We start from the raw sequence: 15096 nt of genomic DNA on the forward strand, positions 1-15096 counted from the left end.
GGTCAAGAGGTTATGGACCGAAAGGTCAAGAGGTTACGGACCGGAAGGTCGATACGGGTATGACTGGAAGGTCTACCGGGATTCGGGACGTAAGTCCCTTGAGACATATGGATCGGAAGATCCTACATAGTTATGGCCTGGAAAGGCGTATGTGTAGTATGTGGTATTTTGGGGAACTCACTAAGCATTTATGCTTACAGTTGTTGTGTTATGTGTTTCAGGTACTAGCGAGGAACGCGGGAAGGCGCCGGCATGATCCATACACACTTATAGAGTTTTATCATTTAGATTCAGGGGACATGTTATGTTATGATACAGTGATACATTATGTTTTATGATTATCGTGTGAATGAAGTATGATTTAAAAATGAAAAAAATTGTTTTGAAAATTTACGTTGTTACACAATAATCCCAACCCAATTAGCCCACGAAGGCCCACAACAACCTAGTCCAGAAATTGGCCCAACCCGAGGCCCATAATGTGAAGTTCATTTCTATATTGGGTCACAAGTCCCAATAGGCCCAACTATTCCGTTATTGGCCCAAAGATGCATTCAGGCCCAATTATCAGCAAATCCAGGCCCAAAACCATTAGCGCCTAAAGGTCCGAAGTCTACAAAGGCCCAAGTCCTCCTGAGAGCGTACGCCCAGCATACCTCTTCTGTACGCTTAGCATACTGAGCAAATGGACTGTACGCACCGTGTACTACATAGTATGCCCAACATACAAACAACTCATGCACAACATCCATTCAGTGCTTAATACTTGATCCAATAAGTCCAAATCACAGATCTGAGCTATACTTAACGTCTAAACCCATAAAGCCACTGACTTGGTGACTTTGCATGCACCAAACAAACCCAAACTCCAAAAATGGCATTCTACTTCCATAAAAGTGACCCTAACTCAAGCATAAACCCATTAAGACCATCAAGATGGCAACTTTCTGTCTTAGGGACTCAAATAGCATCAAGGGTGGCAACCCCAAGCCTAAAAACGGATTTGGAACCATAAAGCTTCAACCTTGGGACCAAAAAGAAACCAAAACCCAAAAATGGTAGATCTAAGAGATGAATGATCAAGTTCAAAGCTTTATACCTTCATCAAACTGAAAATGAGTCCTAAAAGCCAGATCCATAAGCTCCTCCTTGACTCCCTTCCTTGTAACAAGTTCCATCTTCTTGAAAATGGGCCAAACATCCCAAAAATGGACTCTATAAGCTCCAAAATGCCACCATGGTTGCTATATGACGATTTCTAGTGTTTAGAGGGGTGGAGGCTGAAGATATTGGGGTTTGGTTATGATATAAGGAGTTTAAATAGGGTCCAAGACCCTAAAATAGGGTTCTGATCTGACGGAATTACGCCCAGCGTAATTCTGGTATGCCCAACGTACTCCAGAGAACCTTCGCGACCACTCCTGGTCATTACACCCAACGTAATCCTAGGTATGCCCAACGTAATCCCTTTTTCCCTAGTACGCCTTGCGTACTCTTTGTGTACGCCCCACGTATTCGGCTAAGCCTGAAAACCACAAAACTTCCGAAGGTCATAACTTCTTCGTTACAAGTCCGATTTCGATGATCCTTATATCCACGACAAGGTGACGAGAAGCTCTACACCTCTAACAAATCAAACCTTTCTTAAGACCTTCCGAACAAAAATCCATTTCCACCAAAAGCCCGAACTGCCACTTTATAGAAATACCCCTAGGTTCCAAAACACGAACCGAACACCCAAATCACTTCTAATACACCACCTGCACCCAAATGGGCCTAAATCCTACCTTTTCAAAGGACCTAATCCTTATGATGACCAATATTCGGCCCACACCCTCAGGCTAGGAATCGATTCAGAACAGGGTGCTACAACTCTCCCCCACTTAAATTAGATTTGGTCCTTGAAATCATGCATTACCATCCCCGATGTACCAGACAACCTAAGCCACACCACCACAAACCTGAGATTAGCACAACCTTCACAAGGCATTGAAACCAACCCTTGAAGGGTTCTAGAACCTGGAGATGAACGAATTCCTTGTAACTTGATCACATCTGCTCCACCTAAAATCTGAAGTTTTAAGATGGTCTGTCTCTCTGACATACTGCCCACACCGAATCATCATCGAATTGATTCTATAAGAAAACTAGCCTAAATAGAATACTCTCCACCCGTAATATCTTAAGTCTCCTTAAAGAACGAAATCACCGATCACTGCGACTACCGAATACCCAACAATTCGACACACAAACCCCATTCACTGAATTCGCTCCTACTCTTGTTGCTACCACATGGCTACTTTCCTGAAGAACGGTTGGGACCTTCCTGATCCTAACTTGCCTGCCAACTATCCGGAACACCGGAAACCTTCCCGATTGCTGAGCTAGAGACACACGCTCCGCAATCCCACATGACCTCCGAAGGGCACCTTGTCTGACAATCATTGCCCTGGCGATACCTCTTCTCTCAACTCTCTTCCATCCTTTGATCCATTCAATCACGACTGGCTGACAACCCGTCGCCACTGAATCCGATGCAAAAATAAATGCCACAAGAACAACTGTGGTCTTACATCATACCCGGCCTCCCTTGACCTGTCTTTTCCATGTTCAACATGTCGTGGTCCCATTACTGATAGAATCGACTCGAGTCACATCGTGATGGATTGAGCTACCATCGAACCAAATCCATTCATTACCCTGGTATCCTGCATTTGATGCCCTTGGCATCCTTATGCTCCCAAATCTCATCTCACTGAAACAAAATCCAGTATTGAACATGCACGAACCCCGATTCAGAATCCTTTCTAAAATGAGTCGATACCCCGCTACTAACTCGAGATCCATAATACACCATAACTCCCGACATCCCTTTCTTGACCGATAAGTAATTACCCCTAGCCGATCCCCAAGACTACCTGTCTCACCCCCGGTCCAACCACCAGGTTCCCAAGAGATCAAAAATCAGGACTACCCAGTCGTAGCCATACTGCGTCACGTACCACTTGTCCACAAGATCCTGTAACTCAAGATCCAAACCCTTGACTCAACGGTCTCTACCATTTCCATTCCGAATTCCCATAACCAACCGGGCTTGCCCACGGATAATCGATCGAATAATCCCTCTGTTCCTAATTCTACCTAAGGTGTGGCTTTCCCACAACCTTGCGAACTGATCTACCCTAGCCTTAATATCCTGAAAGAATTCGTGAATGCTATAGCTACCTCGTAGTCTTACAACACTTTCACCCTGACCGTCCAAACACATCTCAATTTTGAGCACCCACGTAGTCTATCCTCCCAACTGAACTCAAATACTGACTGGAAGCATGGTTCCCTCCCCCGAAGCTTGCAATATGATGTCAGAACGACACAATCCAAATGCCAGGGAGTTTCCCGAACTCCCTTCCCATGACATTTGATACTCAGTCGGCCCCTAAGGCTACCTTTCCTCCCCAAAAGGAGAATGTGAGACGCATCCTCGTCTCACCCTTGCTTTTAATCATATAACTTTGTATATGCAAAACAACTTCAAGTTCCAACCTTATCTCTTATAATATAGTTCAACATAATACCAATACTAAAAATCATTTTTTATATTTTTTATGAAATTATTATTTAATTGTTAATAACAATGATTTAGTTATTTTTAATATAAAATATTTTATATATCCCACGCAACGCGCGGACATTCGCCTAGTCATACTATATTATAAATGAATCATTTTTTTTTCTTTCACCACGTTCATTTGAAACTCCCATGCATTTTTCTTTTCACCACATTTCGTTTGAAACTCCCATGACTTTTCAATTTCTTTCTAATAATAATTATAAGTTGGTTAATAAGGTTAAATAAATATCAAACATAAAGTGTAATTATATATAAACTAAATTTTAATATTGAAATAATATATTTACTTAATGTAAATATTAAAATAATATATTTACTTCTACTTATTAAGTGATGTTTTTTAACTTTTAACATATTTTACTTAATTTATTAGTTTTAAGGTATTGTTAGTTGCAAACCATTATCATTTTAAAGATACAGTTTTGGAACAATTCGTATAAAATACATAAATTTGAATATAACATTACAGAGTCAACTTAAATATAAATTTTAGTTTAACTTAAACAACCCAAAGAATATTTTATAAATAGTTAAAAGTGATTAATTATAGTGTTTTCGTAATAATGATTATAAGTTGGTTAATAAGGTTAAATAAATATCAAACCTAAAGTGTAATCATAAATATACTAAATTTAATTTTTAAAATAATATTTTTACTTTTACTTATAAAGTTATGTCTTTAACTTTTAAATATTATACTGAATTTATTAGATTTAATATGTTGTTGTGTGTAAATCATTATCGATTTAAAGCTATAACTTTTTAACAGTTTGGAAAAAATACTTAAATTGTTATTTTAAATATAACATCACAATGTCAACTTAAATATAAATTTCAGTTTCACTTAAAAAACCAAAGAATATTTTGTAAATAATTAAGAGTGATAAATTGTAGTGATAAATGCAAAAACTAAATTGTAATCTCAATTTAACTAAAATAGTTTCTAAAGATATTTTTGTAATCGTTAAAAGTTTTCAAATAAGCTTCTTAAAATAACTTACAATAACAACATTTAAAAATAACACTATATAAATGATTATATTATTACCTTTAAAATCAAAAAATAATCTTTGATGTTTTAAATAATTATAATGATATAAATTAAAACATTAAGTAAATAAATTTTAAGAAATTAAATAACAATAACAACAACTATAAATAACATTAAACCATATATTATATTTAATTTTATTCATATGTAACATGCGGGTAGAAGTCATTTAATCGATTGAGATTATGCAATCATAATAGATGTATATATTATCATATAATTCAAAATAATCAATATATCATATCAATTTAATATACGAATTATTATATCAAATTTAACAATAATTATTGTTATGTTAAAAAAAACATATTTTTCTAAAAACATCAACTATATAGGTGTTCCTGTGCCACACGCAGACATTTGTCTAGTATATATATAAAACCAACAAATATTATGTAAATGTATGACCAATTTTGGTTCAATCAATAGTATGGAGTAATTATGGAATTTTGCAATTAGTTTATTTATTTTTCATTAATTAATAAGCAATATATATGGAATTAATAAAAATTTCGTTTGAAATTTTCAATTGTTTCCAAATATTCATCACATTCGTTCTCATATAACAATCTCACCATAACTATTTAAAAAAAACTTACAAGAGGTAATGAACTAGAGAATGAGAAAAAACATTTTCAATCTTCATGGATTTTGACGTTGATTATTTCAAAAATAGAGAAATCATGGTTTTTTTTTCTATGTTTACAATTAATGCTAATTCTTTAAAGAATGAATGTTGATTTAAAAAAAATCATTAAAATATAAATTAAGGTTTCGATTTTGGAGGCTAATTGTATGCAATTAAGGTTCCGATGTTGGAGGTTAGTTGTAGTGGATTAGATGATTCTTAAAGAATATATTTATTATCACTACAATTGATTTTGTGTCTAACAAAACACATTCTTTAAGAATGTATCTATTTTTACTACACATTGTATGTTTAATTGATTTTATGTGAAACTAAACATATTCTTTAAGAATATATTTATGTTTACCACGATTAATTTTGTGTGTATCCAAACACATTCTTTATGAATTTTTATGTATTAATTTTTTTTTGTAAGAATCATCTATTATGTTTATCAAAATTACTTACAAGAATTAGAATCCGATATTTCTATTTACATGTTTTGATTTTGCATGTTAGTGTTTGTTACTAATCGGGTTCTAAGATATTTCACAGTCTTTAAGAATGCATCGTACTCTTCAAGAACATGAAGACGATGACCAATAACATCGGAGAAGATGATGAATAGTACCCTACGAGAAAGAAGCCTTATCATTGTGTTCTTTCATAATGCAAATTCTTTTCATTTTTTTAGAATGGTCATTCTTTTGAAATTCATACGAAGAATGACTTAGTTACTACATATTCTTTAAAATATGATATATTGTTTAAAATTTGATTATATGTAAAATGAATATTTCATATTCCTCAAGAATTCCCAGTTGGTGTTATTACATTGGTTGCGTAAAAGGAATATTGCATTTTCTTCAAAAATATGATATATAATATTCATGAATCATTCTGAAAGAATGAAATCTATTGCACGTATGAAAATAGTTTTATGGACTTACATTTTTTTTAAATGATGTTTAATTATCCATGTTTACTTTTGTAAAATAAGATAAATAAGTAATTTAATAAAAATCTCATTAAATTATGCAATTATAGTAATATTTCCTTTTTAAATATAAGTTAATAGACTAGAATATAATTATAATTAAATAATTAATTATAAGTTTAATTATATAGTGAAAGTTATCCTATATTAATCATATGTATCCTTAAATCTCACTCATTCCTTTTTTTTTAAATCAAATGGAGAAGAAATGGTCATACATTCACATAATATTTGTAGTTCATATTTAATCTTATATATATATATATATATATATATATATATATATATATATATATATATATATATATATATATATATAACACAAGGGCAATGTTATCGATGTAGATAAAAGGTACTTCTGTTTTTTTGTATTGTAAATTCCCATAATATATGGAGTAAACTTCATTAAAGATACTGTTCTTCTTCATGTTATTGGTATCGGTATTTTTAGTTTATACTATTTTTTTTTTAATATTTAATATCATAAAAAATAACATTCTATAAAACGATGATATGTTCTTTTCTCTGTCAAATCTAGAGTTCTTCTTTTTTTATTTTTTATTTTTTTACCAAAGTAGTAGATTTTAAAAATATATTTACCAAAATGTCACGGTTTTAAAAATATATACCATTTAGATTAAATTTTATACAAAACCAAGGTGCTGTTTGTTTTTTGGAAAAAAATCTTTTCAGAACTCTTATTGTTGCGCAGCGCAGCACACACGCAACACTTTTCATCTCGCAGTTGTTTGTTTTTTAAAAGTCTTCAGAGTCAAAAACATATGCGCGTGCTCTGTTTGGCGCAACACTTGTACTGCCTCTCCTAACCTCTTACAACCTCTTCTTCTTCTTTTTTTCTTGCTGAAATTTTTATCATATGTTGTTGAAATTTTATTTCACTTTTTTTTTCGTTTATTCTTGTTGATTTTTTTATATTGAATAATGATAGATTATTGATGAAATATCATTATTTTTTACTAAATATCTTTATTTTTTTTTGTTGAAATATCATTATTTTTTTTATTGAAATATCATTAATTATTGCCGAAATGTTATACATTATTAAATTTTCCGTATTAAAAAACTATTTTTGATTTATAAAATTAGTTTATTTTAATATTTTAATATCTGCAGCAGTATGCAAATGTTAAAAAAAACAAACACGCTTTTTATTACAGTCTGCAACCGTTTGGTCCACATCTTCTACTGCAGAGGGTTGTAGATGTGGTCCGTAGACTTCATTAATTTTTGCTTCAGAAAATCACACAGCACCCAAAATTAGAATGTAAAATAAAAAAGGAAAGAAATTAACTTATTATAATAATTATTTTTTGATTTTGTTCAGATTTGAATAATTTTTTTATACAATCTAAATAATGAATTTGATAGAAATATATACATATAATCATTATAATTAGATATAATATGCTACAACCTATCATAATAATAATAATATTGAACACTTTAAAAAAATTCATTACAAATTAAAATGTTAACGATGAACAAAACAAAAAGGTAAATTGCTTTAATAAGTCGATTTCGCATATGTCAAAATGAGTGACGATCTTAAAAGAAGGTTAGGTTTTCTTCAAACAAGATAGCACACAGAAACGGTACAATCGTTCCTCTATTAAGTGGGTCAAAATCACCCTCTAGGTTGATTTCATCTCATACAACCATCATCGACGGCGACACCCTCTTGAAATATGGCCGGAAGAGAAGTCCGGGAATACACCAATCTTTCAGATCCGAAAGGTAATTCAACGGGTTTTCCGTTTACCCCAAAACATGTTCCGATTTTTGTTCATTTTTGTGTTCCTATGTGAATTGCAGATAAGAAGTTAGGAAAGGGGAAAGATAGAATAGATGATGAAGATATCACTTTTCAACGCATGGTTGCTAAGGTTAGCGAATCCCGCTTCTCCTCTCATCGTTTTTACTTTCTTCTTCTTCGTGTTCTTTTGGGTATAGCCATCGCCTCATGTTGGTTTCATGAAAACCCATTCTTTGATTTCGAAATTCATGCTTAATTCGATAAAAAACAATGTGGTTTTAGAAGGTTATTCTGATAACATGCCCTTCAGGGATCTTGGCTGGTTAATGTACACAGATGCAAGAGGTAGCAGGAGAACGTGGTGGCTACCTCCATGGTCGAGGGGGTATAGTAAACTCCCTTTTTTTCATAGATTATTATCGTCTTTCTTCACATATATCTGTAGGGTTTTTCTTAAATTTGAATTTGCAGCATTGGACAGTGATGATCTGCTCTATCTCAAGGAGCAGATGGAAGCAGAAGAGGATGCAGAACGCCTGCTACGTCGCACTGAAAAACGAGCATTTGCTGCATTTAAAATATCCCTTTTCAACTTTCAACAATTATTTATAATCGACATTAACAATACCATAATATATGCATTCCCTTTTGCTAGTAGTTCAATAAGAAATCTTTCCAAATTCTTTAAAATATTTGATTTAGCACTTAGATTGATCACTTTGCCAATAAGTAAAACTGTAAAAGTACTTAATGTAAGAAATAGCAATGTACTTAATCTGATATGTATGATTGATTACTTAATAAGGAAAAAAAAATGGAAAGTACATTGCTATCTATTGCATTTTAGCCCTTTAGATTCTTGATATTATACCCCACAAATTGTAGGTTTCTTGAAATTGTATTAAAGGTGGAATTTTTTTCATTGCTTTATCTTTGACTTGTTATAACAAAGCTGCAAGTTTAGCTGATTCCGCTCCAGCTTCAATTCCATTGCCACTCCGAGTTGAGCCAAAGCCAAAGACTGGAATAAGGTGATGTAATTAATCTAAACATAAAGAAATATTTTCTTAAATACCCAAAATATCCTCTGATGATGTAATATTTTGTACAGACAACAAGATTTACTGAAAAAAGTTGTGGAAGTGAAGCCTAAGAAGCAGAAGGTTTCAACAAAAAGTAGTGGTGACGTGTCCACTGTTTCATCAGAATGTAAGAAGCCACAGATTAATAATGTAGAAGAAGATAAGAACCCAATTAAGAGCTTACTTGCAGCATATGAGAGTTCAGATGATGATGATTAAGTGGTTTGTTGATGAAACAGTGAATGGTTCTATAAAACTTTTGTAATTGTAGTTTCAAAGTTAGTAGCAGTCTTAATTAACCATGGAAAATTCAGATTGAAAATTTTGATCTTACTTTGATGTTATACATTTATGTCAACAATATTTTGATTTGATAATTGGTATGGATGTTAGTTAATTCAAGTGTTTTTGAAGGCAAACTTTTTATTTACTTGTTAGATCTTGTTTTATATTGTTAAGAGCTTTAAGATTTACATTATTACAATGTTTTTTTATACTTATTTATTAAGCAAATAGCTCTACTATATGCAATTATATGGGAAGTTTTATTTTTACTATGTAGAAACAAGAATAAGTAAATCTAAGATGTTATAATAAACAATCAGCGAAAATTGTTTTTTTGGGCATCGAATCAAAGTTTTGGTGGGTGAATTAACATAGATTTATGTCATTTAATAGTTCCAAGTGTTGCAGATTGTTTATACATCATAAAAAATTTCAGAATTACTTTTGGTATATATTCCCAGATAAGAATAAAAAAAGTATGCAAATCAATAAATCTATAAAGTTCATTATATTTATAAGGCTACTGGTGTCTGGTTTATAGTATTTAATCATCAATGAAACATGAATCCACAAGAAGTTTATAATTTTTCATTATTGATTATAAGGCTATATTTCTAAATTATCAATCTTCTTACTAATGTTGAGCTTTCCATAAGAATTTGTAGTTCTTTATCATGTTATTCATTTTTAGGTTGTTTTAATATCAATTTAACCCCAATCGGGAACAAATTTATAGTTGCGTCATCATTCCTGCCATTATATAATTTATATTATGAGTTTTCCCTTGCCAATGGACAGAATTTTTTTTATTATTGTTATCACCAACTTACCGGATGATAAAATCATCCACATTAGTGAAATGCTTGTGTTCTTAGAGTTGTATTAGGTGACCTTTTGAAATTACCTTTCACACAAATGCAATATCAATATTCTTTCAAAAATGGTATGCACCGAAACATCAATGTGTGTTTATATCATTCATATTTTATACTTTTTGTTTCTTTGGTTTAGGGGTTGTGGAGTTCCTCAATGTAGTATAGTATAACATGTCATGCTCTCTAATGTTATGACCTAAAGATTTATAGATATTGTTTTCAAAATGATTCGTTTTCCTACTTAAAATGGCCAGTTGCCTTTCATCTACATGTAAATGCTATTTCTTTAATACAAAAAATATCGATTGATCATGTTTTTATGCATTAAAAGAGTGATTATAATGACTTAAAGTTACTTTTGGCTTAGATGTTTGACTTGATTTTCATTCTAATTTTTATGTTTTTACTAGTCATGTTTGATAAGAGATAATGAAATGCTCTCAAAGGTAGATGGTCATAGATATACGAAAAATGCTCTAGATTTAAATACCGCAAATCTAATTTGAAGTTCACACTAATGGGAGGATGTCCATTTCAATGGATCAATTCGATTCGACCTGATCAAGAAAATCCAAATAGTACAAACAAAACTAAAACCCCATCCGCAAAAGCCATATTATAACTTGATTGGACCTATTTATTAATTTGGTTTTTATTAAAAAAAAATATAGCTCTGAATGATGAAGCATAAACTTATAACAATTGCCTTTGAATAACAACTAAAACTCAAAATATAAAATAATAATTTGTTTCTAATTAAAATCAATCTAAAATTTTTAATATCCAAATATATAAATCAATTCAAGTTTAATTAAATTTTGAATTAAGTACATATTTCTATATTAGATTTTTGGATGTAAGTACATCTAGATTTTATAAATTATGAAATTTGCAAAAGTATTAAAAAAAAAATCTTTACAGTTTGGTTATGTCGACAAAAAAAAGTCACCCCATATATTACTTGCAATTTAACTCAATTTCCAGGTTACCACAAATAATAGCATGTTTCGATGCTTAAATTATAAACAAAATATCAATGACTGACTTTTTTGTCAATAGACCAAAATATAAGTATTTTTTTTCAATGCATAATAACTTTTACCACAAGTCCTATCTATTTTAAAATTAAATTATAATCTATTTTTGTTGTAACAATCACTACCGTTTTTTTTGAATTTTAATATATAATAATAATATAATATATTTTTTAAATTATACTTCTATTTAATCAAATACAAAAGCCAATTAAAATGTAAAATATATTGTTATAAAATGTGTCATTAGTTTTTTGTGATGGAAGTAAATCAAAATTTGATATGAAATACATCCACATATCAAATATTTGGTTGAAAATCTTTTATGTGGATTGGTTTGTATCAAAACCAATATTAAAATGAAGATGATCCCCATATGAATTGTTTTTGTCATATGCATATGAATTGTTTTTGTCATATGCATAAATATGTTTTTAAACAGTTATGAAACTACTATTGATATTGGTAACTAGTATGAAAATCCAAGAGAAAAAGAAGATCGCATGACGTTATTGTTTGCATTTTTAAAATTGTAGGCATATTGGTTTGGTATGAACGTGGTGTATATATATATATATATATATATATATATATATATATATATATATATATATATATATATATATATATATATATATATAAAAATTAAATACTTATTGCGGAGTTATCATAAGAATATAGCTTCTATGTTATGCAAACAAGACTGTTTTGCATCTTTAATTTCCATCAATCTATGGATCAATTAGTGTACTGTTTTCAACCAAGTACTTGGTATGTTGATTTATATTTCATATCAAATTTTGATTTAGTTCCATCATCAAAAAGTGACAAGATATATTTCATAAAAATATTTTTACATTTTAATCGGTTTTTATATTTTATTAAATAGAAGTATAATTTATTTATTATCATATATTAAAAATCAAATAAATTGTGATGGTTGTTTCAACAAAAATAGATTATAAGATAGGGGTGTTCAACAACAATAAAATGAGATTTCAATAAGTGATGATTTCTAACTTTTTTAAAACTCATTATAACTTTTTGGGTTGTAAAAGTAAAATATTCCCTTAAAACATGTATAAGTTAAGACAAACACTTTTAAAAAAAACAACTTATTGACTTTCCCTACCACAACAACTAATCAAAACATTAAAAAAACTCAATTTCTCAACACCATATGTCACTAAGTCGTTTTGCCTAAAAATCATTTTGAGGTTGAAAATGAAATCTCAAACACTCTTTTAATCTTAAAATATAGAGTAACTTACATAAATGGTCACTGTGGTTTGATCGAATTCATAGCTTTGGTCCATAAGTTTAAAATTTGATAGTTTACATCCCTATGGTTTATGAATTTTGCACTGCAGGTCCTTGCTCCATATAGAAAAACCGAATTACCATTTATTTCTTATTTCTTTTTCTTTTAACTATATATATATATATATATATATATATATATATATATAGAGAGAGAGAGAGAGAGAGAGAATATTGTTTCTCTTTATTTTTAATTGATTTAATATAGATTATTTATAATATTATTTTTATTTTTTAAATCAGTTATCTAAATTATATAAAATCATATTATTATTTATTTATCATTATTTTTGTTGTTTAAAAATCTTTTAATATTTTTGACGTTTTATATATATATATATATATATATATATATATATATATATATATATATATATATATATATATATATATATATTAGATTGAATAGTTTTACTTTATTTTTTTTCATAAATAGTTATACGAAAAATATAATTATTTAGGTAATAAATAAAGAAGCACTGACATATAAACAAATGAAGTAAAAGAAAAATACATAAAACCTCTTAAAACTGAATAAAAGAACAAACATTATATATAAATGAATGATGTAAGCAAAAAACACATAAAAACAACATTAAATAATTATATTGGACGATATATAGTAATAAATTTTATTATTTTAATTTGTTTATTAAAAATATAAAAAAACATCATTATATAATGTAAATGAACAAAACTATAAAAAACCAACATCAAATAATATATTTAAATAAAACGTCAAAAATCTCTTACTTATTATTTTAATTTGTCTATTCGAAAAAATATATATAAAAACATTATATAATGTAAACAAACAAAACGTTAAAAAAAACAACATCAAATAACATATTTAAATAAAACATCAAAAATATTAAAAGATTTTAAAATCACCAAAAGAAAGATAAATAAATAAATCTAAAAATAAATAATAATGTGTTTTTATATAATTTAGATAATTGATTTAAAAAATAAATATAATTTTATAAAAAATCTATATGCATTCTATTAAAATAAGATTATATATATATATATATATATATATATATATATATATATATATATATATATATATATATATATAAATTGTTAAAAGAAAAAAGACAAAAAAAAGGTAATTTGATCGATTTATATGGAGCAATGATAGTGTAATTTTCACAAACTATAAGGATGTAATCTATCAAATTTTAAACTTAGAAACCAAAATTACAAAGTCAACCAAACCATAGGGACCGTCTCTGTAATTTATTTTACAATATATAAGATTTTGAACTTAAAAATTATTATCCATTGAAAAAAATAAAGGAAACTCTAAAAATTAAGTCAAATTGCAAGTAGTAGTTAATTCTAATGATTAAATTGCAAAAATAAATAAATAAATAAATAAAAAATATGGATGACCTTTTTTTTCTACTTTCAGTAGAGTTAAATATAAGAATTTATTTATTTATATTTACCAAATGACTTCTAGCCAACGGTATTAGGTGGCGCCCTCCTTCTTTGAGGTCGATGGTTCAAGTCCTGTCGTGGAATTAGGTGTTACTTTAGGTGTAGATTATATATTTGTACTAGTTTATAACCCGTGGGAACCACGGTTATAAAATTAATCAAACTTTTATAGTAAAAACTCAAAATTATTAATAAGTTATTTTAAATAAATTATTAATTTAAGAGATATTTTTATTAGTTATGTGAAATTATAATCATTGATTCAAATAAATATATAAAATTAATTTTTAATATAAATTAGATATTTTTTATTTGTGAATTAATGAAAACAATAATTTAAAATTTAAAATTTAAAATAGAATCATATTAACGAGGAGGTCTAATAAATTTAAAATGGAAAACTAATAGATTGACAAGTGGCAACATATTAATTAAAATGTCTAATATGATGACACATGACAAAAGAGCTACTCTTTTATTAGTATAGGGATTTGCCGGTTAAAAAAAAATTATTTATATTTATTATTTTTATAAATTTAAAGTAAAAAACGGAAAACAAGAATTCAATGTTGATCTTAAATGCTAGTAAATCATAAATGGTCATTTTGGTTTGGGAAAATGACTCTTGAGGGTAATTAACTTTTGCGTTTGTATTGGTCATTTTTTTTTTGTATTCAATATACCATCAAACTTGTTGTTGATGTTTACCATAGCCCTTTTGATCGGCTTTTGACCTGTGATAGCCGGTCAAAGGGTTATGGTGAACACAAACAACAAGTTCGATGGTATATTGAGTAAAAAAAAGGAAATGGACCAAATGAGAACAAACGCAACAGTTGGTTACCCTCCTAATTCATTTTCTCTTTACTCATTTACAGCAAATTCCACGTCATCTCCTACTGAAATTAATGACTATGAGATTCATTATTGATTCTCTTCAAGACATAACTCATGAAAGGACATTATTCATGCA

At 29.0% G+C, this 15096-nt stretch overlaps 1 protein-coding gene across 1 annotated transcript; it reads left to right on the plus strand.

Moving 5' to 3' along the window:
• The first annotated feature begins 7854 nt into the window (after positions 1 to 7854).
• On the plus strand, positions 7855 to 9560 carry LOC145076767 (ankyrin repeat protein). Its single transcript, XM_079022560.1, has 6 exons — positions 7855 to 8062; positions 8141 to 8211; positions 8418 to 8466; positions 8553 to 8659; positions 9030 to 9112; positions 9193 to 9560. Exons 1-6 carry the CDS (start codon positions 8014 to 8016, stop codon positions 9380 to 9382), a joined length of 549 nt encoding a protein of 182 aa, XP_078878686.1. The 5' UTR covers positions 7855 to 8013; the 3' UTR covers positions 9383 to 9560.
• The last annotated feature ends 5536 nt before the right edge of the window (positions 9561 to 15096 follow it).

This window comes from Lactuca serriola, chromosome 9 (assembly GCF_051521515.1).
Source record: "Lactuca serriola cultivar US96UC23 chromosome 9, Lser_US96UC23_V15, whole genome shotgun sequence".
Classification (NCBI taxonomy): domain Eukaryota; kingdom Viridiplantae; phylum Streptophyta; class Magnoliopsida; order Asterales; family Asteraceae; genus Lactuca; species Lactuca serriola.